The sequence below is a fragment of the Myxine glutinosa genome, chromosome 5 (genome assembly GCF_964187855.1).
Source record: "Myxine glutinosa chromosome 5, kmMyxGlut1.1, whole genome shotgun sequence".
Classification (NCBI taxonomy): domain Eukaryota; kingdom Metazoa; phylum Chordata; class Myxini; order Myxiniformes; family Myxinidae; genus Myxine; species Myxine glutinosa.
Window position 1 is genome coordinate 52,382,362 of NC_136265.1, and position 20,233 is coordinate 52,402,594.

The 20,233-nt window shown below is 47.1% G+C and overlaps 1 protein-coding gene across 3 annotated transcripts in view; it reads right to left on the reverse strand.

The window, feature by feature from the left end:
* IPO5 (importin 5) overlaps positions 1 to 20,233 on the reverse strand; it is a 72,225-nt gene that overhangs the window by 35,695 nt on the left and 16,297 nt on the right. For all 3 annotated transcript variants that reach the window (XM_078778064.1, XM_078778063.1, XM_078778066.1), the window contains 6 exons: positions 19,188 to 19,289; positions 13,606 to 13,731; positions 13,357 to 13,477; positions 12,335 to 12,422; positions 12,031 to 12,137; positions 6,924 to 7,048 (listed from right to left, as the gene is read on the reverse strand). In XM_078778064.1, coding sequence (XP_078634190.1) covers positions 6,924 to 7,048; positions 12,031 to 12,137; positions 12,335 to 12,422; positions 13,357 to 13,477; positions 13,606 to 13,731; positions 19,188 to 19,289 — 669 coding nt within the window. The remainder of the gene's footprint in view (positions 1 to 6,923; positions 7,049 to 12,030; positions 12,138 to 12,334; positions 12,423 to 13,356; positions 13,478 to 13,605; positions 13,732 to 19,187; positions 19,290 to 20,233) is intronic.

The following is a 20,233-nucleotide window of genomic DNA, read 5'->3' on the forward strand; positions in this document are numbered from 1 at the left end:
CCACACCGGATGTGACGTCAGATGCGCCTCAGCTTGGAGAGAGAAGCCACCGCCACCCCCAGCGCGACGATACCTCCCCGCATCTTTGGACCGGACCGGACCGTACTGTACCCTGCCCCGAGCCCAGGAGGACCTGGAGCCATCGATACCCGCTTTCCTGCCATCAACCCCCGTGTGAGTCAGCCGTTGTCCCGTTTGTCTGTCGTCTGTCCGGGGTTAATATAAGAGTGTGTCTAAGTGCCTGTCTTTCTGTGATTATACCTCTAGCCCCTGTAATCTGACCTTTCCGTACGAATATAATCTCCTCCGGAGGTCTTGAGAATTGAAACATTGGTGTCGTATTGTGTTATTGTAATCCAGCCGGGTGTCTTCTTTTTCTTATTGAGCCAGCATCGCGCGACTAGTCAACGTTCGGGCACAATCGGGTAACTTGTGCAGACGTGGTCATACCATAAAACCGCTCGGTAAATAACATCCAAGCCACGTCTGTAACAATTGGTGTCAGGAGTGGGATTCCACAGGAGTTGCACACCGACCAGGGACGAAATTTTGAGAGCAAATTACTAAAAGATGTGTGCAGTCTCCTGTCAATTCGAAAAACCAGGACAACGCCTTTAAGACCTCAATCTGACGGGATGGTGGAAAGATTCAACCGAACTTTAATCCAACAACTGGCACTGTTCACCACCACCCGTCAGGATGACTGGGACGAACATCTCCCTTATTTGCTCATGGCCTACCGAACCAGCCAGCACGGGGCCACCGCATGCAGTCCAGCGTTGCTTATGTATGGGCGGGAGTTACGGGCTCCCGCCGACTTGCTATGCGGTCCCGTGCCAGACACAGTGGTTAACCCGCCGAGGGAGGGGTACGCACGTCACCTAGAGGAAGGCATGGAGCTAGTCCATGCCTTCGCCCGCCGCCAACTCCATCTGGCGGGGGAAAAGATGAAGCGCAGGTACGACGACCGGAGCCAGGGGAGTCAATACGCTCCGGGGATGAAGATTTGGTTCTTTAATCCCCGGAGGCGGAAGGGAAGGTGCCCAAAACTCACCTCCCCCTGGCAAGGCCCAGGAGTCGTCCTGTCGCAAATCTGTGACGTGGTCTTTAAGATCAAAATGGGGCCACGAGCCCTCCCTCGGATCGTCCACGCCGACCGGATAAGACCTTACACCGGCGAGCAGGCGCCCCCGTGGATTGCCTCGGCTTTAGATGCCGAGGCGGGACCCAGTACCTCTGAATAAGGGGGGCTTATTAGTGCCAGAGGACTGGGGGATTGAGGAGCGATAGGCCCGGTGGGAGAGGGTGGCATCCCTGCCACCCTTCCCATGGTGGGGGCAAAGGAGCAATAGCTTATGGGGTGTATGGCAGTGAAAACTAGCCCGGGTGGGTTAGGTTATTAGTAGGGATCTAGAAGAGATTGACATTAGGTAACGTTAAGTTTAGTTAGTGACTGATACCTGTAGTGGGGACGCAGGTAGATTAGTGTGGATGATAATGACGTGGGAGCGCAATAGTTTAAAAGGGACGACTGGGAAGCGCAAGTTTCAGAAGGGAGTAGTTAGCTGAGATGATGCCGTGTGTGTGAGAGTTGAACAGGTGTGATTGCACAGGTGTGCAATTGGACAGGTGTGTGGAGCAGTGTATGAGTAGTGAGTGTGTGGATCAGCGCGAATGCGCTTGGGGAGAGAAGGGTGCAGGTGGCACCAAGTGTGAGAGCACAGGTGTGCAAGTACAGGTGTGTGGAGAGAGTTGGAGTAAGTGGTACGGAGTGGTGTGCATGGTGCGAAGGTGTGGATGGGGGAAGAGTGGACCCTTTTCACGAGTACCCGGGGCGGGTAGTGTAAGTGTTAGGTAGAGGGTACAGGGAAATTGTGGTTGGATATTGGCATTTGTGGTGCGGGTGAAAGAATGGTACATGGATGGGTGCATTAGTGTTGTGGAAATGGCTGGGCGTGTAGCCTGTTAGTGTGTGTAGTTGGTTGGGCACTCCACCACTGTGAGGATGTCGGCCAGGTGAGGCCGCAGGTGGGCTCTGGGAGCCGGTAGAGTTGTGGATGGGGCCCGAGGATCCGGAGGACGGACCCGGGTAGCCCAGTGCCAGAGAGGGCACCGAGTGGGGAGAGTGCCAGAGGGCCTTCCCCAGGTAGTTAGGTTAGGGCAAGGAGCAGGTAAGCTCGGAGGCAACTGCAGTGGTGGAGGTGTGCAGGTGGGTAGACCCACTGGGAGAGGTACACGCCACAGCCCAGAAATTGTGCGAGGGCACCGGGAGATGAATCGCTGTGTGGATTTGTGAGACGCATCACGACGTGGATGAGACATTGGGGTGATTCCATCTCTCCCTCCCTAGGAGGGACTGATGATGAATTGGTAATGGCAAATTTTGATGTTGAGTTGGAGATGGCAAATTATGATGAGAGTTGAAAATGGCAAATTTGATTGGTTAGGAGGGAGAGAAGACGAATTTGGTTTATGGGAGGAACGGGGAAGACAGTAGGGATGTTTGTTGATTTGTAAAGTAGATGTTTATGGGTAGTGTTGTGTTTTGTGGATACAGTAAGGGGTAAGGGAGGGGCCATGTAGGTTACCTGGTGGGGGGGGGGGCGTACGATAGGAACGTACCTGTCTCACCTGGTTCCCATGTGCCCCCAGTGTGCATCACCTTACATTGCGTGCACTTTTGCGCCCTTACCACCTTACTCACTTGTCTGCTTCTTTTGTCTCCCACCTCCGAGGATCTGGCTTTGGGGTAGAGAGAGAGGAGAGAGGTGCTGGCTGCGCAGTTGTGGGCCTGCACTTTCGCTGTTTGCTGCCGGGATCGATACACCATATGGACCGCAATGTTTGTGGCCACCCACAATGGACCGCAGTTTGTTTGCGGCCAAGCACCACCCGGGGATGGACCTATGGGTCAACGTGGCACCTATGCCATACAGGTGAACCACTTTTAGTTGACACCAAGTGCACCACAAGAAGAGCAAGAGACACCTGCAGGGTTAGGGGTTGTCGAATTTATTTTTATTCCAATGAACAATGGTGACTGCACCGATTGGTGGTGGGGTGGTGCTTTTGATGCTCGGGAAGGGTGCTCTGCACGTTATTAAAGGCCGTCGGCCACAGAGCACTCGTGGGTTGGTGTATCGATGTTGGCAAGCGCGCTCTCTCTATGCATAACATCTGCATGTGTTCCTCCAAAAACAGGTCCTGGATCGTAGTGTAAATAGCAGCGTAGTCTTGTAAATAATGCTCCCTACCGGCTGTATGTTTAGTTTGAGGATTCTTTCCGGATTCGGTTATCCTGTGGGTGTGTTTCTGTGAGGAGAAGGGTGCAACGTCGCAGGGGGACATATTTACTCATTTGTGAATATCTGTAAAACTGTCGCACTCAGGGTAGAGTTAATAGTAGAGGGAACTACATTGCGTGCCACACTAAAGTAGGTAAAAATTTATCGGGTCGGGACGCCCCGAGGGTAGAGAAGGGTGCAATGTTGCGAATATGGAATTTGGCCTCCATATCCGCTTGTAAATATTCCCCTATTTTCTCCAATACTCCCCAACTTTCCCCAATCCCCCATTCCCTAGTCCCATTGCATGTAAACAACAATCAGTAGAGCCGACCTTCCCCTTATTCCCCCATTAAATGTCGTGCCCAGGTCCACCGCACCACACGTAGACAACTTTCGGACATCTTCCTAGTTATTCTTAATCTATGTCAGTTAAGGCCTCATTTCCATTAATTATGACTCTTCGTTGCACCAGAATGTGATTATATGGCATCAGTAGTGAGTTTAGGACCTTTCCCATACCTCCTCCCATCTTCTTCCCCAAACAACAACAATAACAACAACTACAACAACAATTACAACTACAACTACGACTACAACAACAGAGGGGCGGGGAGTGTGCGTCCTCACACCGGCTCGGTTACCCGCCATGACCATGCGCTCCACGGCGTTACCCCGAAGGGGCTGGCTGTCAGCTCCTCGTCAGGGGCGGAGCCAGTAACCCCCCCACGCACCCAATGAGAAGCAACGTGCTGATTCCATCTGGGGCGGAGCTAACGAGCCGAGGGCGTGTCATTCCCCGCCGGATATACGCGGCCCCGCGCCGGATGTGACGTCAGATGCGCCTCAGCTTGGAGAGAGAAGCCACCGCCACCCCCAGCGCGACGATACCTCCCCGCATCTTTGGACCGGACCGGACCGTACTGTACCCTGCCCCGAGCCCAGGAGGACCTGGAGCCATCGATACCCGCTTTCCTGCCATCAACCCCCGTGTGAGTCAGCCGTTGTCCCGTTTGTCTGTCGTCTGTCCGGGGTTAATATAAGAGTGTGTCTAAGTGCCTGTCTTTCTGTGATTATACCTCTAGCCCCTGTAATCTGACCTTTCCGTACGAATATAATCTCCTCCGGAGGTCTTGAGAATTGAAACATTGGTGTCGTATTGTGTTATTGTAATCCAGCCGGGTGTCTTCTTTTTCTTATTGAGCCAGCATCGCGCGACTAGTCAACGTTCGGGCACAATCGGGTAACTTGTGCAGACGTGGTCATACCATAAAACCGCTCGGTAAATAACATCCAAGCCACGTCTGTAACAATATATATATATATATATATATATTATATATATATATATATATATATATATATATATATATATATATATATATATATATATATATATATATATATATACAGACTTGGCATTTAATATGGAATATTTTTTTTGTGGGGGTGAACTTACTTTTCAAGATGTCTTAGAACCAAAAGTTCATTGGAATTATGTTGAAATTATTCTACATTTTGTTTATGTGACCTTTAAAAGAAACAAAAACGACATTTGACATTTTGAAACAAATAAATTGATCCTTGAAAGTGATGTAAACTGATATCGAACTCAATTCATGGACAGTACTGTGTTAAACTTCTGTACGTTTTCCAGAAGTACTCTTTATTTTGCACATTAGCCAAATTTTTTTTGAACAAAAACAAAAGTGAAATTACGACTGGGATTACGGACAGTAAAATTACAGTTCAGTACTGCGTGTAACCCGCACGAGCATTCAGGAGAGCACGTACACGTTGAGGCATGCTGTTCACGAGATTTGCCAAGGTTTGGACAGGAATCGCTTGCCATACAGTGACAATAGCCTGCTGCAATTCACGCACAGAGGTCGGCTGCTGGTCCAAGTGGTCGATTTGACGCGTTAATTCTGCCCACAAGTTCTCCATCGGATTCATATCCGGGGACATGGCAGGCCACTCCATATGCTCTACACCATGGTCAGCAAGAAAGTGTTGGATCATGCGAGCACGATGAGGCCGTGCATTGTCATCTTGGAAGACAAAGTTTCCTCGAAAGGCTGCACGAGCAAATGGAAGCAATGTTTCTTCCAGAATGGCCCTGTACTTGAACTGGTGCAGGTTTCCATTCAGAACAACCAGGTCAGTTTTACCCCCTGCATGAAAAGCAGCCCAAACGGTCACCCCACCACCTACAGCTTGGACTCTTGGCACCATGCAATCTTTGTTGTAGGCTTCATGCACTTGTCTGCGCACTAGGACGCGGCCATCTTGACGATAGACCAGAAATCTAGACTCGTCACTGAAGATCACGTGTTTCCAGTGCCCTGGCTGCCATTGACGGTGCTCTCTGGCCCACTGCAATCGGCGCTGGCGGTGTTGTCTGGTCAGGCGTGGCTTTCTCAGGGGACGCCTGGCACGATAGCCTGCTTGAACCAGTCGTTGGTTGACTAGCCTTCTGGATACAGGCACATTTGTCAGTTGCTGCCACTCAGCCCTAAGCCGATTAGCTGACTTGGTACGGCCATTGCGGACTAACCGGTGCAGCTGGCGATCATCCCTCCTTGCGGTTCTGCGGGGACGTCCTGGCCTCGGTATTGGAGTAGGGACACCCCTCTGAGCATTTCGTTTCAGGATCTTTGACACCTGACCGTGAGTGATGCCATACTGCCGAGCAATAGCACGCTGTTTCATGCCGTAATTTCGTAAAGCCACCACTCCATGACAAACAGCATTGTCGAGTTGACGGACCATCTCCAGAGGAAGCGGCAATAACTTTTGGAGATGTGCAGCAGTTGTTTTCCACTAATACAGAACGCAACAACCCTTGTATACCGGACTGTGAAGCCAATTATCAAATGCACCTGTCCTTACATTTTGCCACGCAACCTGTGATATAATCCTGTTGTTGACTTCTTGTTGCGACAGACAATCAGTGACATGGTTCTTTTAACAAATAAATCACCAAAGTGTAAAAGAAACTCACCAGATTGATAAACCGAGTTTAGAAATTAAACCCAGGTCAAGAAAAAAAATAATTCCATATTAAATGCCAAGTCTGTATATATATATATATATATATACATACAACAAGAATATATATATATATATATATATATATGTATTGTTTAGTTCCAGGCCAACAAGAGGTATCTTTTGCTAAAAGGAGAAGTGTCCGTTCGTGTGTTTTTTCAATATATACACTGAGGCCGCTCACTTCTGTCAACAGGAAATGATAGGCCAGTATTAATTCAACATCCTCACATCCATGCATATTTTCGTATTTCCTATATTTTGGTGAGTATGATTTGCATCCAGGAATATAACTGTGGTTAACCACTTTAAAATTGCTACTTTTGTTTAAAAGCTGAAAATTATGTTTAAAAGATGATTTGAACTTCCAGATTTCACGCAAGCAACGGCAGGTTAAAAGGACCCATGGAGCAGAACCGAGTCACTGAAAACAAACAAATGGTACCATATGCAAAAGGCCTCGTTTAGCTTTCATATGTAATTTCAAAAGTCCCGTATCGGTGAATATTCAAAGAGGAATGGGGAGGAGAGGGACAAGGTGGAGGTTATGGTGGTGGTGGCTTTCTTTAAAGAGGTAATAAGAATTACCGAGTCTCGCAGATATGGAAGAACAAAGGTCACGATCTCCGGAAGCATCGACTCCATTTGCTTGTGGCAGCCCTCTCCGATCGCCGAAAGGGCCATGAGAGCCGCGTGGCGGCACTTCCACTCGGCTGCACAGTACACACCCCACGCCAGGAACCGTGAATCGCCAATCCCGAACACTAACCCTTTTCAGATGCTCATGGTGCTACTCTTCAACACATGAGAGATGCACAGTAGTATCGAGGAATAAACAAAATGCAAATCATGTGAATCGGATCATTCGTCCACAGTTAATCGAGGATTATGGAAGAACTTGTACACGAGTGGCAAACGCATGATCAGAAGACAATGCCTCTGCACAAGTAACGAATAACAACAGTGGTACGCAATAAACAAACGGGAAAGTAATCAAAAGCAAAGTAGAAAAAGGAATTTTAACCAGTGCTCAAGGATTCTTTTGAATAATTCGTTCGGAGCAAAACAAACAAAGCACTCCATTACAATGCAGCACCTGATGGTGTTAGTGGGGGCTGATGGCGAATAAACAATGGTTAGTGGGGGCTGAAATCCCATAAAAAGCAGAATGGCACTCTTCAACGTCGCCCGATATGTCTCCGCCAACATTATTACATCATTATCATTATACAAATAATTCCAGTAATCTCTGTGTGTATGTGTGTGTGTATGTGTGTGTGTATGTGTGTGTGTATGTGTGTGTGTCTGTGTGTCTGTGACCGCTGTTTCTCGACAACCACGGGTCCGATATACTTGAAACTTGCCAGGTATATTGCTGGGGACCCGAGGATGTGCCTTTTCAAGGTTTCATATTAATCGGACAAGTAGTTACCGAGCTATGGCGATTTATTTACCAAACTCCGCAAGCCGTTCGCTTTGGCTTTGCGAATGGACCAAACCATTTCATGTAAATAGAGGGGGGGGGATTGTCACCGTACTCGCAAGCCGTTCGCTTTGGCTTTGCGAATGAACCAAACCATTTCATGTAAATAGAGGGGGGGGATTGTCACCGTACTCGCAAGCCGTTCGCTTTGGCTTTGCGAATGGACCAAACCATTTCATGTAAATAGAGGGGGGGGATATAATTTTAGATATATATATAGTACGGGCATGCCCTAGTTATACAAATTGTACCAAGTTTGGTGAAAATCCCATCACTGGTTCACAAGTTATCACAGCAACACATTTCTTACGAACGGGACCTCTAACCTTTGACCTCTCGTCTCCATAATGCAATCAGTTCATTGTTTCATCATTACACATACTTGTACCAATTTTTGACAAAAATCCCTTCAGCCGTATCTAAATGATTCGATAATGAAAACATAATATGGACGGACGGACAACCTGAAAACATAATCGTCGTCGGAGGCATAAAAACAAGAACTTCCTATGAAATCTAACAAATGGAAAACAAGTAATTGAAACATCTTAGACCAAACATAACGTGAAGATCTCGAGATTCACTGCCACCTGATGAAAGAGAGGGAGCACTTAACAATGCAGAGCTTCAGCGTATATCAACTACAGTGGAGCAGTCCCTACAAGTGTAAAGCTATCCATTTGACTTGGAACAAACGAACGAATGAGCACACACACACACACACACACACACACACACACACACACACACACACACACACACACACACACACACACACACACACACACACACACACACACACACACACACACACACACACACACACACACACACACACACACACACACACACACACACACACACCAAGGTTCTAGTTGTCAAATAACCGCAAAAGTACGTCAACATCACCAGGCCTCGCCATTCCACCAAGAGATCTGAAAGGTAAATCATTATCATGGCAATACAGTAAACCCTTAAATATCGCAGGTTTGGACCAATTGCAGTTTTTGAGATGAGCCTTTTGTTGTTTCTTGCGCACCGTTAATAATGATACTGAAACATAAAACGACGGAAAAAGTGATTGTTGTTAAGTTTAGACTTTACACACACAATTAGACTTTACACATATAATTGTAAATCAGCGGCAGGTAACTGAGACAGACACAGCGGGTACAGTACTGTACCTATCTCTGCATCAACACTATGTTCAGTGTAATTGTAATCAATTCCTTGGTTTTTGTCTATTACTGCATGTGTATGTATGCATGTATGCATGTATGTATGCGTGTATGCATGTATGCATGCATGTATGCGTGTATGCATGTATGCGTGTATGCATGCATGTATGTATGCATGTATGTATGCATGTATGTATGTATGCATGTATGTATGCATGTATGTATGCATGTATGTATGCATGTATGTATGCATGTATGTATATATGTATGCGTGTATGTTGTATGTATGCGTGTCTGTATGCGTGTCTGTATGCGTGTCTGTATGCGTGTCTGCATGCGTGTCTGCATGCGTGTCTGCATGCGTGTCTGCATGCGTGTCTGCATGCGTGTCTGCATGCGTGTCTGCATGCGTGTCTGCATGCGTGTCTGCATGCGTGTCTGCATGCGTGCATGTGTCTGCATGCGTGCATGTGTCTGCATGCGTGCATGTGTCTGCATGCGTGCATGTGTCTGCATGCGTGCATGTGTCTGCATGCGTGCATGTGTCTGCATGCGTGCATGTGTCTGCATGCGTGCATGTGTCTGCATGCGTGCATGTGTCTGCATGCGTGCATGTGTCTGCATGCGTGCATGTGTCTGCATGCGTGCATGTGTCTGCATGCGTGCATGTGTCTGCATGCGTGCATGTGTCTGCATGCGTGCATGTGTCTGCATGCGTGCATGTGTCTGCATGCGTGCATGTGTCTGCATGCGTGCATGTGTCTGCATGCGTGCATGTGTCTGCATGCGTGCATGTGTCTGCATGCGTGCATGTGTCTGCATGCGTGCATGTGTCTGTATGCGTGCATGTGTCTGTATGCGTGCATGTGTCTGTATGCGTGCATGTGTCTGTATGCGTGCATGTGTCTGTATGCGTGCATGTGTCTGTATGCGTGCATGTGTCTGTATGCGTGCATGTGTCTGTATGCGTGCATGTGTCTGTATGCGTACATGTGTCTGTATGCGTACATGTGTCTGTATGCGTACATGTGTCTGTATGCGTACATGTGTCTGTATGCGTACATGTGTCTGTATGCGTACATGTGTCTGTATGTATGTGTCTGTATGTATGTGTCTGTATGTATGTGTCTGTATGTATGTGTCTGTATGTATGTGTCTGTATGTATGTGTCTGTATGTATGTGTCTGTATGTATGTGTCTGTATGTATGTGTCTGTATGTATGTGTCTGTATGTATGTGTCTGTATGTATGTGTCTGTATGTATGTGTCTGTATGTATGTGTCTGTATGTATGTGTCTGTATGTATGTGTCTGTATGTATGTGTCTGTATGTATGTGTGTGGATGTGTACGCATGTGTACGCATGTGTACGCATGTGTATTGTGTATGCATGTGTATGCATATGTGTGTAAGTGCGTGTAAGTGCGTGTAAGTGCGTGTAAGTGTATGTATGCGCATGTGTGTATGTGTGTATGTGTGAGTGTCTGAGCGGATGTGTGTGTATGTATGAGTGCAAGAGCGTATGTGTGTGTATATGTGTATGTTTGTGTGGTCGACTATGTAGGTGTATGCGGGCGTGTACAAGCGTATGCGGGTGTGTATGTCGGCGTGTACGAGCGTATGTGGGTGTGTATGAAATGGGGGTGTGTATGAGCCCATGTGTGTATCCACGTGTGTGTAGGCACGTGTGCGTAGACGAGTGTGCGTATGTGCATAACCTTTGTTTGATTTTTAAACAATTTCATACCCCAGGGACAATTGCCCCAAAATTTGCTGCACCACATTATGTTCACATACAGAAATTGAACGTCACAATAAAAACTTTCAATGCTTCATCATATTTAAGTTAAAACAAGAAATAATGGGATTTTGGCGGATCGACCAGTATATGTCAGGAGTCCCCCTGCTGCTGGGGAGAGGGGAGGACCTCAGCTTGTATCTTGCACTTCCCTGTTTGAAGGTGATTCTCTGTTGAGAATCAAACCCCTTGCATTTAAATATTGAGGAGCCCATTTGGCCTGTCATTGCCGTGTTGCACTATCTTACTATAATTCACGAAATGTCCGTCCGTCTGTCCGTTCGAAGGTACCGCAAAAACGGCTGAACCGATCGCAACGATATTTTGGGTGGGATAATCCGAGGAGCCCCTGGAGTAAAATAGGCTATATTGTTTTTCCAATTTTTCCAAACACGATGGAATAATATTTACCGATATGAACAGTGATGTGGCTTTTGTTGAAATTCTATGTACCAGGAGAGAGTAGATCGACTCCTGACGAACTCTTCCTATATAAACGTGCGGCTCCGAAGTAACACCGCAGCGTGTGCAAAGCGACTGAGAAACAGGTGTAGCGGCCGCTTCCGTGTTACAGAATTCAATCTTTTTTCAAAATGGGCGCCATGTACTGTTTAGATTTTTCTGATTTGCATGTGATATGATTCAAGGGATGTTTATATGAATCGTTTAAAATAAAAAAAAGCCTTTAATTTCTGATATTTTTCCTTTTCATTTGGGCTTCCCAATTGAAGCCCCGCCCATAGGGCGGGTACCGTTGCTAGTCAAGCTAATTATGTTTTGCCACAGCTTTAAACAATGACCTTCTTCTAAGTCTAAATAACCCGATCTTGATCCACCATTTCCAAAAGGAAGCCTGCTTGAAGTAGAGACAAATAGAAAACCCATCCAAAATTTTATTGATTGGGTTGGACCATTTAGCATTCCCATCAGAGCACTTGGCTCATGATTCTGCAATCCCCTGGCATATACGGTGTCTTTGGCCCATCATCATCAATGACGCACAACGTCCTTGCCCTGCAAGCGATTTACATCGCAGCTCCTCGAGTTTTAAATAAGCATAAAGAAAAATAAAAGGTTTTTAAAAAATCTCACGCCAAAGGCACAAATCACCAATTGTACACAGATAATGAGTGAAAATCTCAAGCCCGTTTGTCGGACGCGTTTCGGCACCCACGTGCTCCGTTGAACGAGAGTTCACCCGAGTGCCCTCGGCGAAGTGAACGGCTGTGCAACTCACAGTTCTGCAAGAGCTGCATGATATTTGGAGTCACGTGCGGAAGAACAGTTTTGCCACCAAGGCCGCACGCCAGCCTGTCCAGGGCACTTTCCCCAGCCACGGCATTACTGATGGGAGAGAGAGAGGGAGAACGATTCAAGCACAGTATCATCAGGGCTACAGCTACCCATGCAATAAACGAGACATTCCGTGAGATAAATGACCAGTACGTAGGAAACTCGAGTGAGCACACGAATGGCTTCCACTTTTGCGTTTCTGCTTCGAGGGAAGAGCAAAGGCTCATTTGGTGAACCCTTGACCTTACCTGTCAAAATTATCGTCTTCCAGCTCGTCGGACAGACTCCACTCCTCATCATCCTCCAGGTCCATCATGAGATTGAGCATCTGAGGAACTGTGCAGGATAAAAACGGTTCAGTGACAAATCACCAATAAATGGCCGTGCACGCTCACTTGTTCCTTCCTCGAGCAAACCACACATTCAAAAGAAATCAGCAGCGCTTGTTCCCATGTGGAGCGACTCTGGTTTGTCTTGAAGATCAATGCCAAACAGAGGGGCCAAGAAGCTGTCTACCACGGTCATTTATGGCGTCCATATGCAGCACCTGGCTGCGGGTTAGCATCAGTTCCTGCAGGTGCGTGGCAGTGCCACTGATGCAGTTCCCCCTGTAGGTCAGAGCAGGAATCTGGGAATTTGCCAGGGTGCCGGCGATAGCTCGCCTACTCTTTGCGAAGGACACCATGGGATCTTTAATGGACACCGACTAATTTTGGCAAATGCGTAGTTCAACGCCTGTCTGAGTGACGGCACACAAATTGATGAATCACCTGGCCTGTGTAGCACCAGGACGACAGTTTATAGCTGGGCCGAGATTAAAACCCAGGTTGTGTACATCTAGGGCTTCTAGGCCATCCTGCCAGCACTACAGTTGCCAATGTTGTTGTTTCGTATTCAGCCCGTGGCTGCTGGTTGCGTCATTTCTGGAAGCACGGCTATGCCGCTGATGCAGTGCCCCGGTTATTTCAACAGCATGACAGGGGCTCAAACTCAAGACCCTAAGATCTCAAGCCAGCCACATTAACAATGACGCCAACACCAGGTTTACAGCTGCCAATAATATTGCATTCCAAGAGGCGCACGAGCCAATCAGTTTAATCCATCTGTGCCCTTCTAGTTTATTCACAGATCCAATTCCCTTTTTTTTTGTTCCCAGTGCTCATTTTTGGCTTTTCTACACAAAATCCTCCAAATGCATCAAAAACAAAAATGTCTCGCGCTCTGCTCTGTATGTGTGCCACGGGATAGGTGTCATCGTGCTGCCCTCCACCTGCCAGTGAGATGATGCTCTTGTGCTTGCGTAGCATTGCAGGAGCAGTTTCGGCCAAAGTCACAATCACCTCAAGGCCCAGGTGCCTCCGCATGTCCATCAGGCTCGTGTCCCCACAGATCTGTTCCGAGTGAGCGATGGCGACAAAGTGCCAAGGGTAATGGTTGCCAATGTTGACTTCTCCGTAAATTTCTTCTTTAACTTGAATATACGTGGGAGACGTTCACGTAGACAATGCGAAGCACCCACCTTTAGAGCCAGCAGCAGCATTTGCTCCAAACCCACGCGGAGAAACTTGGGACACGAGTCGGCTAATTCGACGAGGGCTTTCAGAACAGACTCGTCATCCAACTGGAAACAGGACTCACTGACAACCTGTACGACATCCACGAGACATGATGTAAAACAGTTGAGAAAATGTGGGCTTTGATATAAGGGCAGAAACGTTCCTTGTAAAGATGGCAAACGACATTAAAACAAGCGTTACGCCTAGGTCCCCTGTCGGTGAAGTGATGCGAGTTGACAAAGTGGAAGACGCAAGGCGGCCATCTTGGATTTTGACGTGGCGACCCAATTTTCACGGGAGCAGGGTACGGGAGCAGAAACAGCAGAGCATGAAAGTTATAAGGCAGCCAGGAAGGCTGCAAAGAAAGAGGTAGCAAAGGCGCAGGAGGCATGTAGGAAAATGTTCGGAGAACGCTTGGATTTGGAAGAGGGTCAGAGAGCAGTATTCAGGATTGCAAAGCAGATAGCGAAAGAGAGGTGTGATGTGATGGGGGTGAGTTGCTTGAAGGATGAAGTGGGACAAATCGTTGTCGACCCAGATGGAATTAAAGGAAGATGGAAAAGATATATGGAAATGCTGTTGAATACAGAGAATGAATGGGATGGCAACATAGAGAGTAACCCAGTTTTAGGACCGGCAGAGAAGATAACTGAGAAGGAAGTTGAGGAAGCGATAAAAGCAATGAAGAGTGGAAAAGCGGGAGGGCCGACGGGATTTGTGGGAGATATGTTGAAGGCAGCAGGAAGTTGGGGTGTGAAGAGAATGACAGAGATCTGTAATTTGGTGGTGAAAGAAGGCCGCATTCCAGTGGATTGGGAACTGAGTACCCTCGTCCCTCTATACAAGGGGAAAGGTGACCCTCTGGAGTGTGGCTCGTACCGAGCGATAAAGTTATTGGAGCATGGAATGAAGGTATTGGAAAGGGTGTTGGAGAGGAGGATAAGGAAGAAAGTGAAGATCGACGAAATGCAGTTTGGATTTATGCCAGGAAGAGGAACGACAGATGCGCTTTTCATTGTGAGGCAGTTGCAGGAGAAGTACATGGATAAGAGGAAGAAGTTGTTTTTTGGGTTTGTTGATCTGGAGAAAGCATTCGATAGGGTTCCACGCAAAGTATTGACATGGGCATCGAGGAAGTTAGGAGTGGAGGAATGGTTGATCAGAGTAGTGATGGCAATGTACAAAAGAGCACGCACAGCTGTAAGGACGAAGGACGGGAACAGTGGTGAGTTTGAGGTGAAGGTGGGAGTGCATCAGGGGTCGGTACTAAGTCCACTACTATTTGTAGCTGTGATGGAGGTGCTGGCTCAGACCGTAAAGGAGGGTTTACCGTGGGAGTTGTTGTATGCAGATGATCTGGTGTTGATTGCGGAAAGTATGGATGGACTGAAGGAAAAGATGAACAAGTGGAAGGAATGTATGGAGACAAAAGGTCTGAAGGTGAATATCGGAAAGACAAAGGTGATGGCAAGTGGTAAAGCATGTGGTGAGGTGGAAAGAACTGGGAAGTGGCCCTGTGCTGTGTGTAGGAAGGGTGTCGGAGTGAACTCCATTCAGTGTACAATGTGCGCTGAGTGGGTTCATCAAAAATGTAGTGGTCTGAGAGGGTCATTAACCAGTGTGGCAGCTACATTCAAATGTAAGGTGTGCACAGAGGGAGCTGCAGATGGAGGAAATGTTGAGTTGGATCTTGGAGACGGCGTGAAGCTGGAAGGTGTGAAAACATTTTGCTACCTCGGAGACATGCTGAATGGAGAAGGTGGATCAGACTCGGCAACGGTTGCTCGAGTGAGATGTGCATGGAAGAAGTTTCGGGAACTGAGTGGCGTGCTGATGAGGAGGAGAGTGTCGCTGAAGCTGAAGGGAAAGGTGTATGCTGCATGTGTGAGAAGTGTTATGATTTATGGGAGCGAGACATGGGTAATGAACGTAGAGCAGCAACGAAGGCTGGAAAGGGTGGAAATGCGAATGGTTCGATGGATGTGCGGAGTATCGTTGAGAGAGAGGAAGACAAATGATGAATTGCGAAAGATGATGGGAATATTGCCTGTGATTGATGCTGTGAAGAGGAACAGGTTGAGATGGTTTGGTCATGTATTGAGGAAGGATGAAAGTGACTGGTTGAGAAGAGTGATGGAAGTTAATGTAGAAGGAAGTAGAGGACGGGGAAGACCGAGAAAGACTTGGCTAAAGATGGTGGAAGAAGAAATGCGGGCAAAGGGGTTAACAAGGAGAGATGCAGAAAATAGGGCAAAATGGAGAAGATTGTCATGGGGACCGCAAGGCTAACCCCCGCTCTAGCAGGGAACATGGCCTTAAAATGCATGTTGTTGTTGTTGTTGACCCAATTTTCAATAGCATTCTCCCTTATGCGTCGATACACCCACACACGAGATTAGAAGTTCGTAGTTCGTTTATTAACGCACAGGTTGTAAACCTGGTGCGTTATAGCGTTTGCCTGGGAATTTCTGTCTCTCCAAAAGTGAAGCTCCAACAGTGTAGACGTTTCTGTCGCTCAGATGTGTAGACAGTTTCTGTCGCTCAGATGTGTAAACATGACGTCATCAAATCTATATTTAGGCTAACCATGGGCTACCCATTTGGCTGGTACGCGGCCGCTCGCTAGTACATAATATAGGATATATTTGTTATATGTTATGTTATAGGATATATAGGATATATGTTATATGATATAGGATATATATAGGATAGGTTATAGGATATATATGTTATAGGATAGGAATATAGGACCCAAATGACCCAGAGGACCCAAATGACCCAGAGGACCCAAATGACCCAAATGACCCAGAGGACCCAAATGACCCAAATGACCCAAATGACCCAGAGGACCCAAATGACCCAGAGGACCCAAATGACCCAGAGGACCCAAATGACCCAGAGGACCCAAATTACCCAGAGGACCCAAATGACCCAAATGACCCAAATGACCCAGAGGACCCAAATGACCCAAATGACCCAGAGGACCCAAATGACCCAAATGACCCAGAGGACCCAAATGACCCAAATGACCCAGAGGACCCAGAGGACCCAAATGACCCAGAGGACCCAAATGACCCAGAGGACCCAAATGACCCAGAGGACCCAAATGACCCAGAGGACCCAAATGACCCAGAGGACCCAAATGACCCAGAGGACCCAAATGACCCAAATGACCCAGAGGACCCAAATGACCCAGAATTTCTGTCTCTCCAAAAGTGAAGCTCCAACAGTGTAGACGTTTCTGTCGCTCAGATGTGTAGACAGTTTCTGTCGCTCAGATGTGTAAACATGACGTCATCAAATCTATATTTAGGCTAACCATGGGCTACCCCTTTGGCTGGTACGCGGCCGCTCGCTAGTACATAATATAGGATATATTTGTTATATGTTATGTTATAGGATATATAGGATATATGTTATATGATATAGGATATATATATAGGATAGGTTATAGGATATATATGTTATAGGATAGGAATATAGGACCCAAATGACTCAGAGGACCCAAATGACCCAGAGGACCCAAATGACCCAGAGGACCCAAATGACCCAGAGGACCCAAATGACCCAGAGGACCCAAATGACCCAAATGACCCAGAGGACCCAAATGACCCAGAGGACCCAAATGACCCAGAGGACCCAAATGACCCAGAGGACCCAAATGACCCAGAGGACCCAAATGACCCAGAGGACCCAAATGACCCAGAGGACCCAAATGACCCAAATGACCCAGAGGACCCAAATGACCCAGAGGACCCAAATGACCCAGAGGACCCAAATGACCCAGAGGACCCAAATGACCCTCTGGGTCAATAAAAGTTGAAACTGGGCAAATGTCAATGAAAATTTGCCAGACCCAGACCAGAAAATGACCCAGAGGACCCAAATGCCCAGAGGACCCAGAGGACCCTCTGGGTCAAAAAAAGTTGAAACTGGGCAAATGTCAATGAAAATTTGCCCTGTAGACAGGGCACAGGACTTCTGTAGACAGTCCTACTTTGGTGTTGTTGAAATGGACCAAGTCAAGGACTGAGAATCTGGGTACTTATACCGTGCCAATATACTGCTAAGTTGGTGCAACACATCCTGCAGTATCCTGCTGGACACTACGAATGCCAAAGAAACAGTACTTCTCTAGACAGTCTTATTTTAGTGTACTAGCTGCTGGACACTACGAATGCCAAACACACAGTACTTCTCTAGACAGTTCTAATTTGATCTACTGGAGTATTGACTAGGTGCTGGACACTACAAATGGCAAACATGTATGACTCACTGCATTAAGACAGCTTTTTGTTAGCAGCTGTGGCAGGACTCACTACATTAAGACAGCTTTTTGTTAACAGCTGTGGCACGCTTGATGGCGCAACGTGTCTCTTTGAGTGCTTTTCCTACATTTACAATCATAGCACTGTCATCTTTCTTCGCCAGTAGGTTTTTTCACTCAAAGGCTTAATGGTTAACAATATAATATTGTAATAAACACCCAGAGCAGAAAATATGATTTTGTAATATGTCATTTATATTCTTACAAATGTCATTTTTTGTACAAATGCCATTTTTTGTACATTTAATAAATTTTTAAGATTACAAAACTATTTGTTTTGTATTTATGGATGTTTAAATCAAAAGAAAAGTACATAATGTGAATACTAGTAGCAATTTTACAAAAACCATGGCATAATTTCAAATCTTGACCCGAGATGATAATTATGCTACATCATAATTTCCATGTGCCAACCTGGGCGGAATCCAAGTGGATTCACTTGTTTTTCAAGATATTTCGCTCACAAGGTTCAGACATATATATGGTGGCGGCCATCTTGGATTTTGACGTGGCGACCCAATTTTCAATAGCGTTTTTCCTTATGCGTAGATACAACCACACACCAGACTAGACATTAGTAGTTCATTTATTTTTCAAGATATTTCGCTCACAAGGTTCAGACATATATATGGTGGCGGCCATCTTGGATTTTGACGTGGCGACCCAATTTTCAATAGGGTTCTTCCTTATGCCGAGATACACCCACACACCAGATTAGAAGTTGGTACTTCTCTTATTTTTCAAGATATTCAGCTCACAAGGTTCAGACATACATGGCGTCAGACATACATGGTGGTGGCCATCTTGGATTTTGACGTGGGTTGCACCCACACACCAAATTTGAATGCGGTCCTTCGCTTACACATGCACGTACGCATGCACGTACGCACGGACGGACACACGGACGGAGGGGAAAACCATAGTCCCCCTTTCGCTCCACGGTGCGACGGGGGACAAAAAATAACAACAGTGAAAATGGGGGACGCAGAGACAAGACGAGCAATCACAAGCAAACGGATAGCCAGCTTCTCCGTAACCGGGGTTTTAAGGAACATTCTGACATTGTGGTTTCCTCAAGGACTCGGTAGGGGACAAAGGATGAACACATCCTCTTCACGACAACAAAGTGCAGCATTTGTCGACACGGAGATCTCGATCACAAGCTAACTCTCCAGTTTGCGTACACAATCTCGATGCCTCGCGTTCCATGGCATTTACCTGCAGGAAGTTCGGTAGGATGTCGGAAAAGTGTCTCTGCACAGAGAGACTCTCTTGGGACAGCACAAAAGCAGACAATGCTTTTGCAGCGAGTATTCGGACCTGCGGAGAGAGACAAACGAGCACAAGTCACATGTCTGAACAAACCCAAGGGTCACAAAAAAAAAAGAATCAAGTAAAAGCGATCCTCATCCAGCTTTTTCCAAACTTAAATCAAAAATACATTCTAAGTCTTTGTCTTTGTAAGTCTTTGTAAGACAGAGGTACTGTCTTTGTCTTTCCCTCGCGGTCCCTATGTGCTGTCTTTGTCTTTCCCTCGCGGTCCCCATGTACTGTCTTTCCCTCGCGGTCCCCATGTACTGTCTTTGTCTTTCCCTCGCGGTCCCCATGTGCTGTTTTTGTCTTTCCCTCGCGGTCCCCATGTACTGTCTTTCCCTCGCGGTCCCCATGTACTGTCTTTGTCTTTCCCTCGCGGTCCCCATGTGCTGTTTTTGTCTTTCCCTCGCGGTCCCCATGTACTGTCTTTGTCTTTCCCTCGCGGTCCCTATGTGCTGTCTTTGTCTTTCCCTCGCGGTCCCCATGTGCTGTCTTTGTCTTTCCCTCGTGGTCCCCATGTACTGTCTTTGTCTTTCCCTCGCGGTCCCCATGTACTGTCTTTCCCTCGCGGTCCCCATGTACTGTCTTTGTCTTTCCCTCGCGGTCCCCATGTGCTGTTTTTGTCTTTCCCTCGCGGTCCCCATGTACTGTCTTTGTCTTTCCCTCGCGGTCCCCATGTACTGTCTTTCCCTCGCGGTCCCCATGTGCTGTTTTTGTCTTTCCCTCGCGGTCCCCATGTACTGTCTTTGTCTTTCCCTCACGGTCCGTATGTGCTGTCTTTGTCTTTCCCTCGCGGTCCCCATGTGCTGTTTTTGTCTTTCCCTCGCGGTCCCCATGTACTGTCTTTCCCTCGCGGTCCCCATGTACTGTCTTTGTCTTTCCCTCGCGGTCCCCATGTACTGTCTTTGTCTTTCCCTCGCGGTCCCCATGTACTGTCTTTGTCTTTCCCT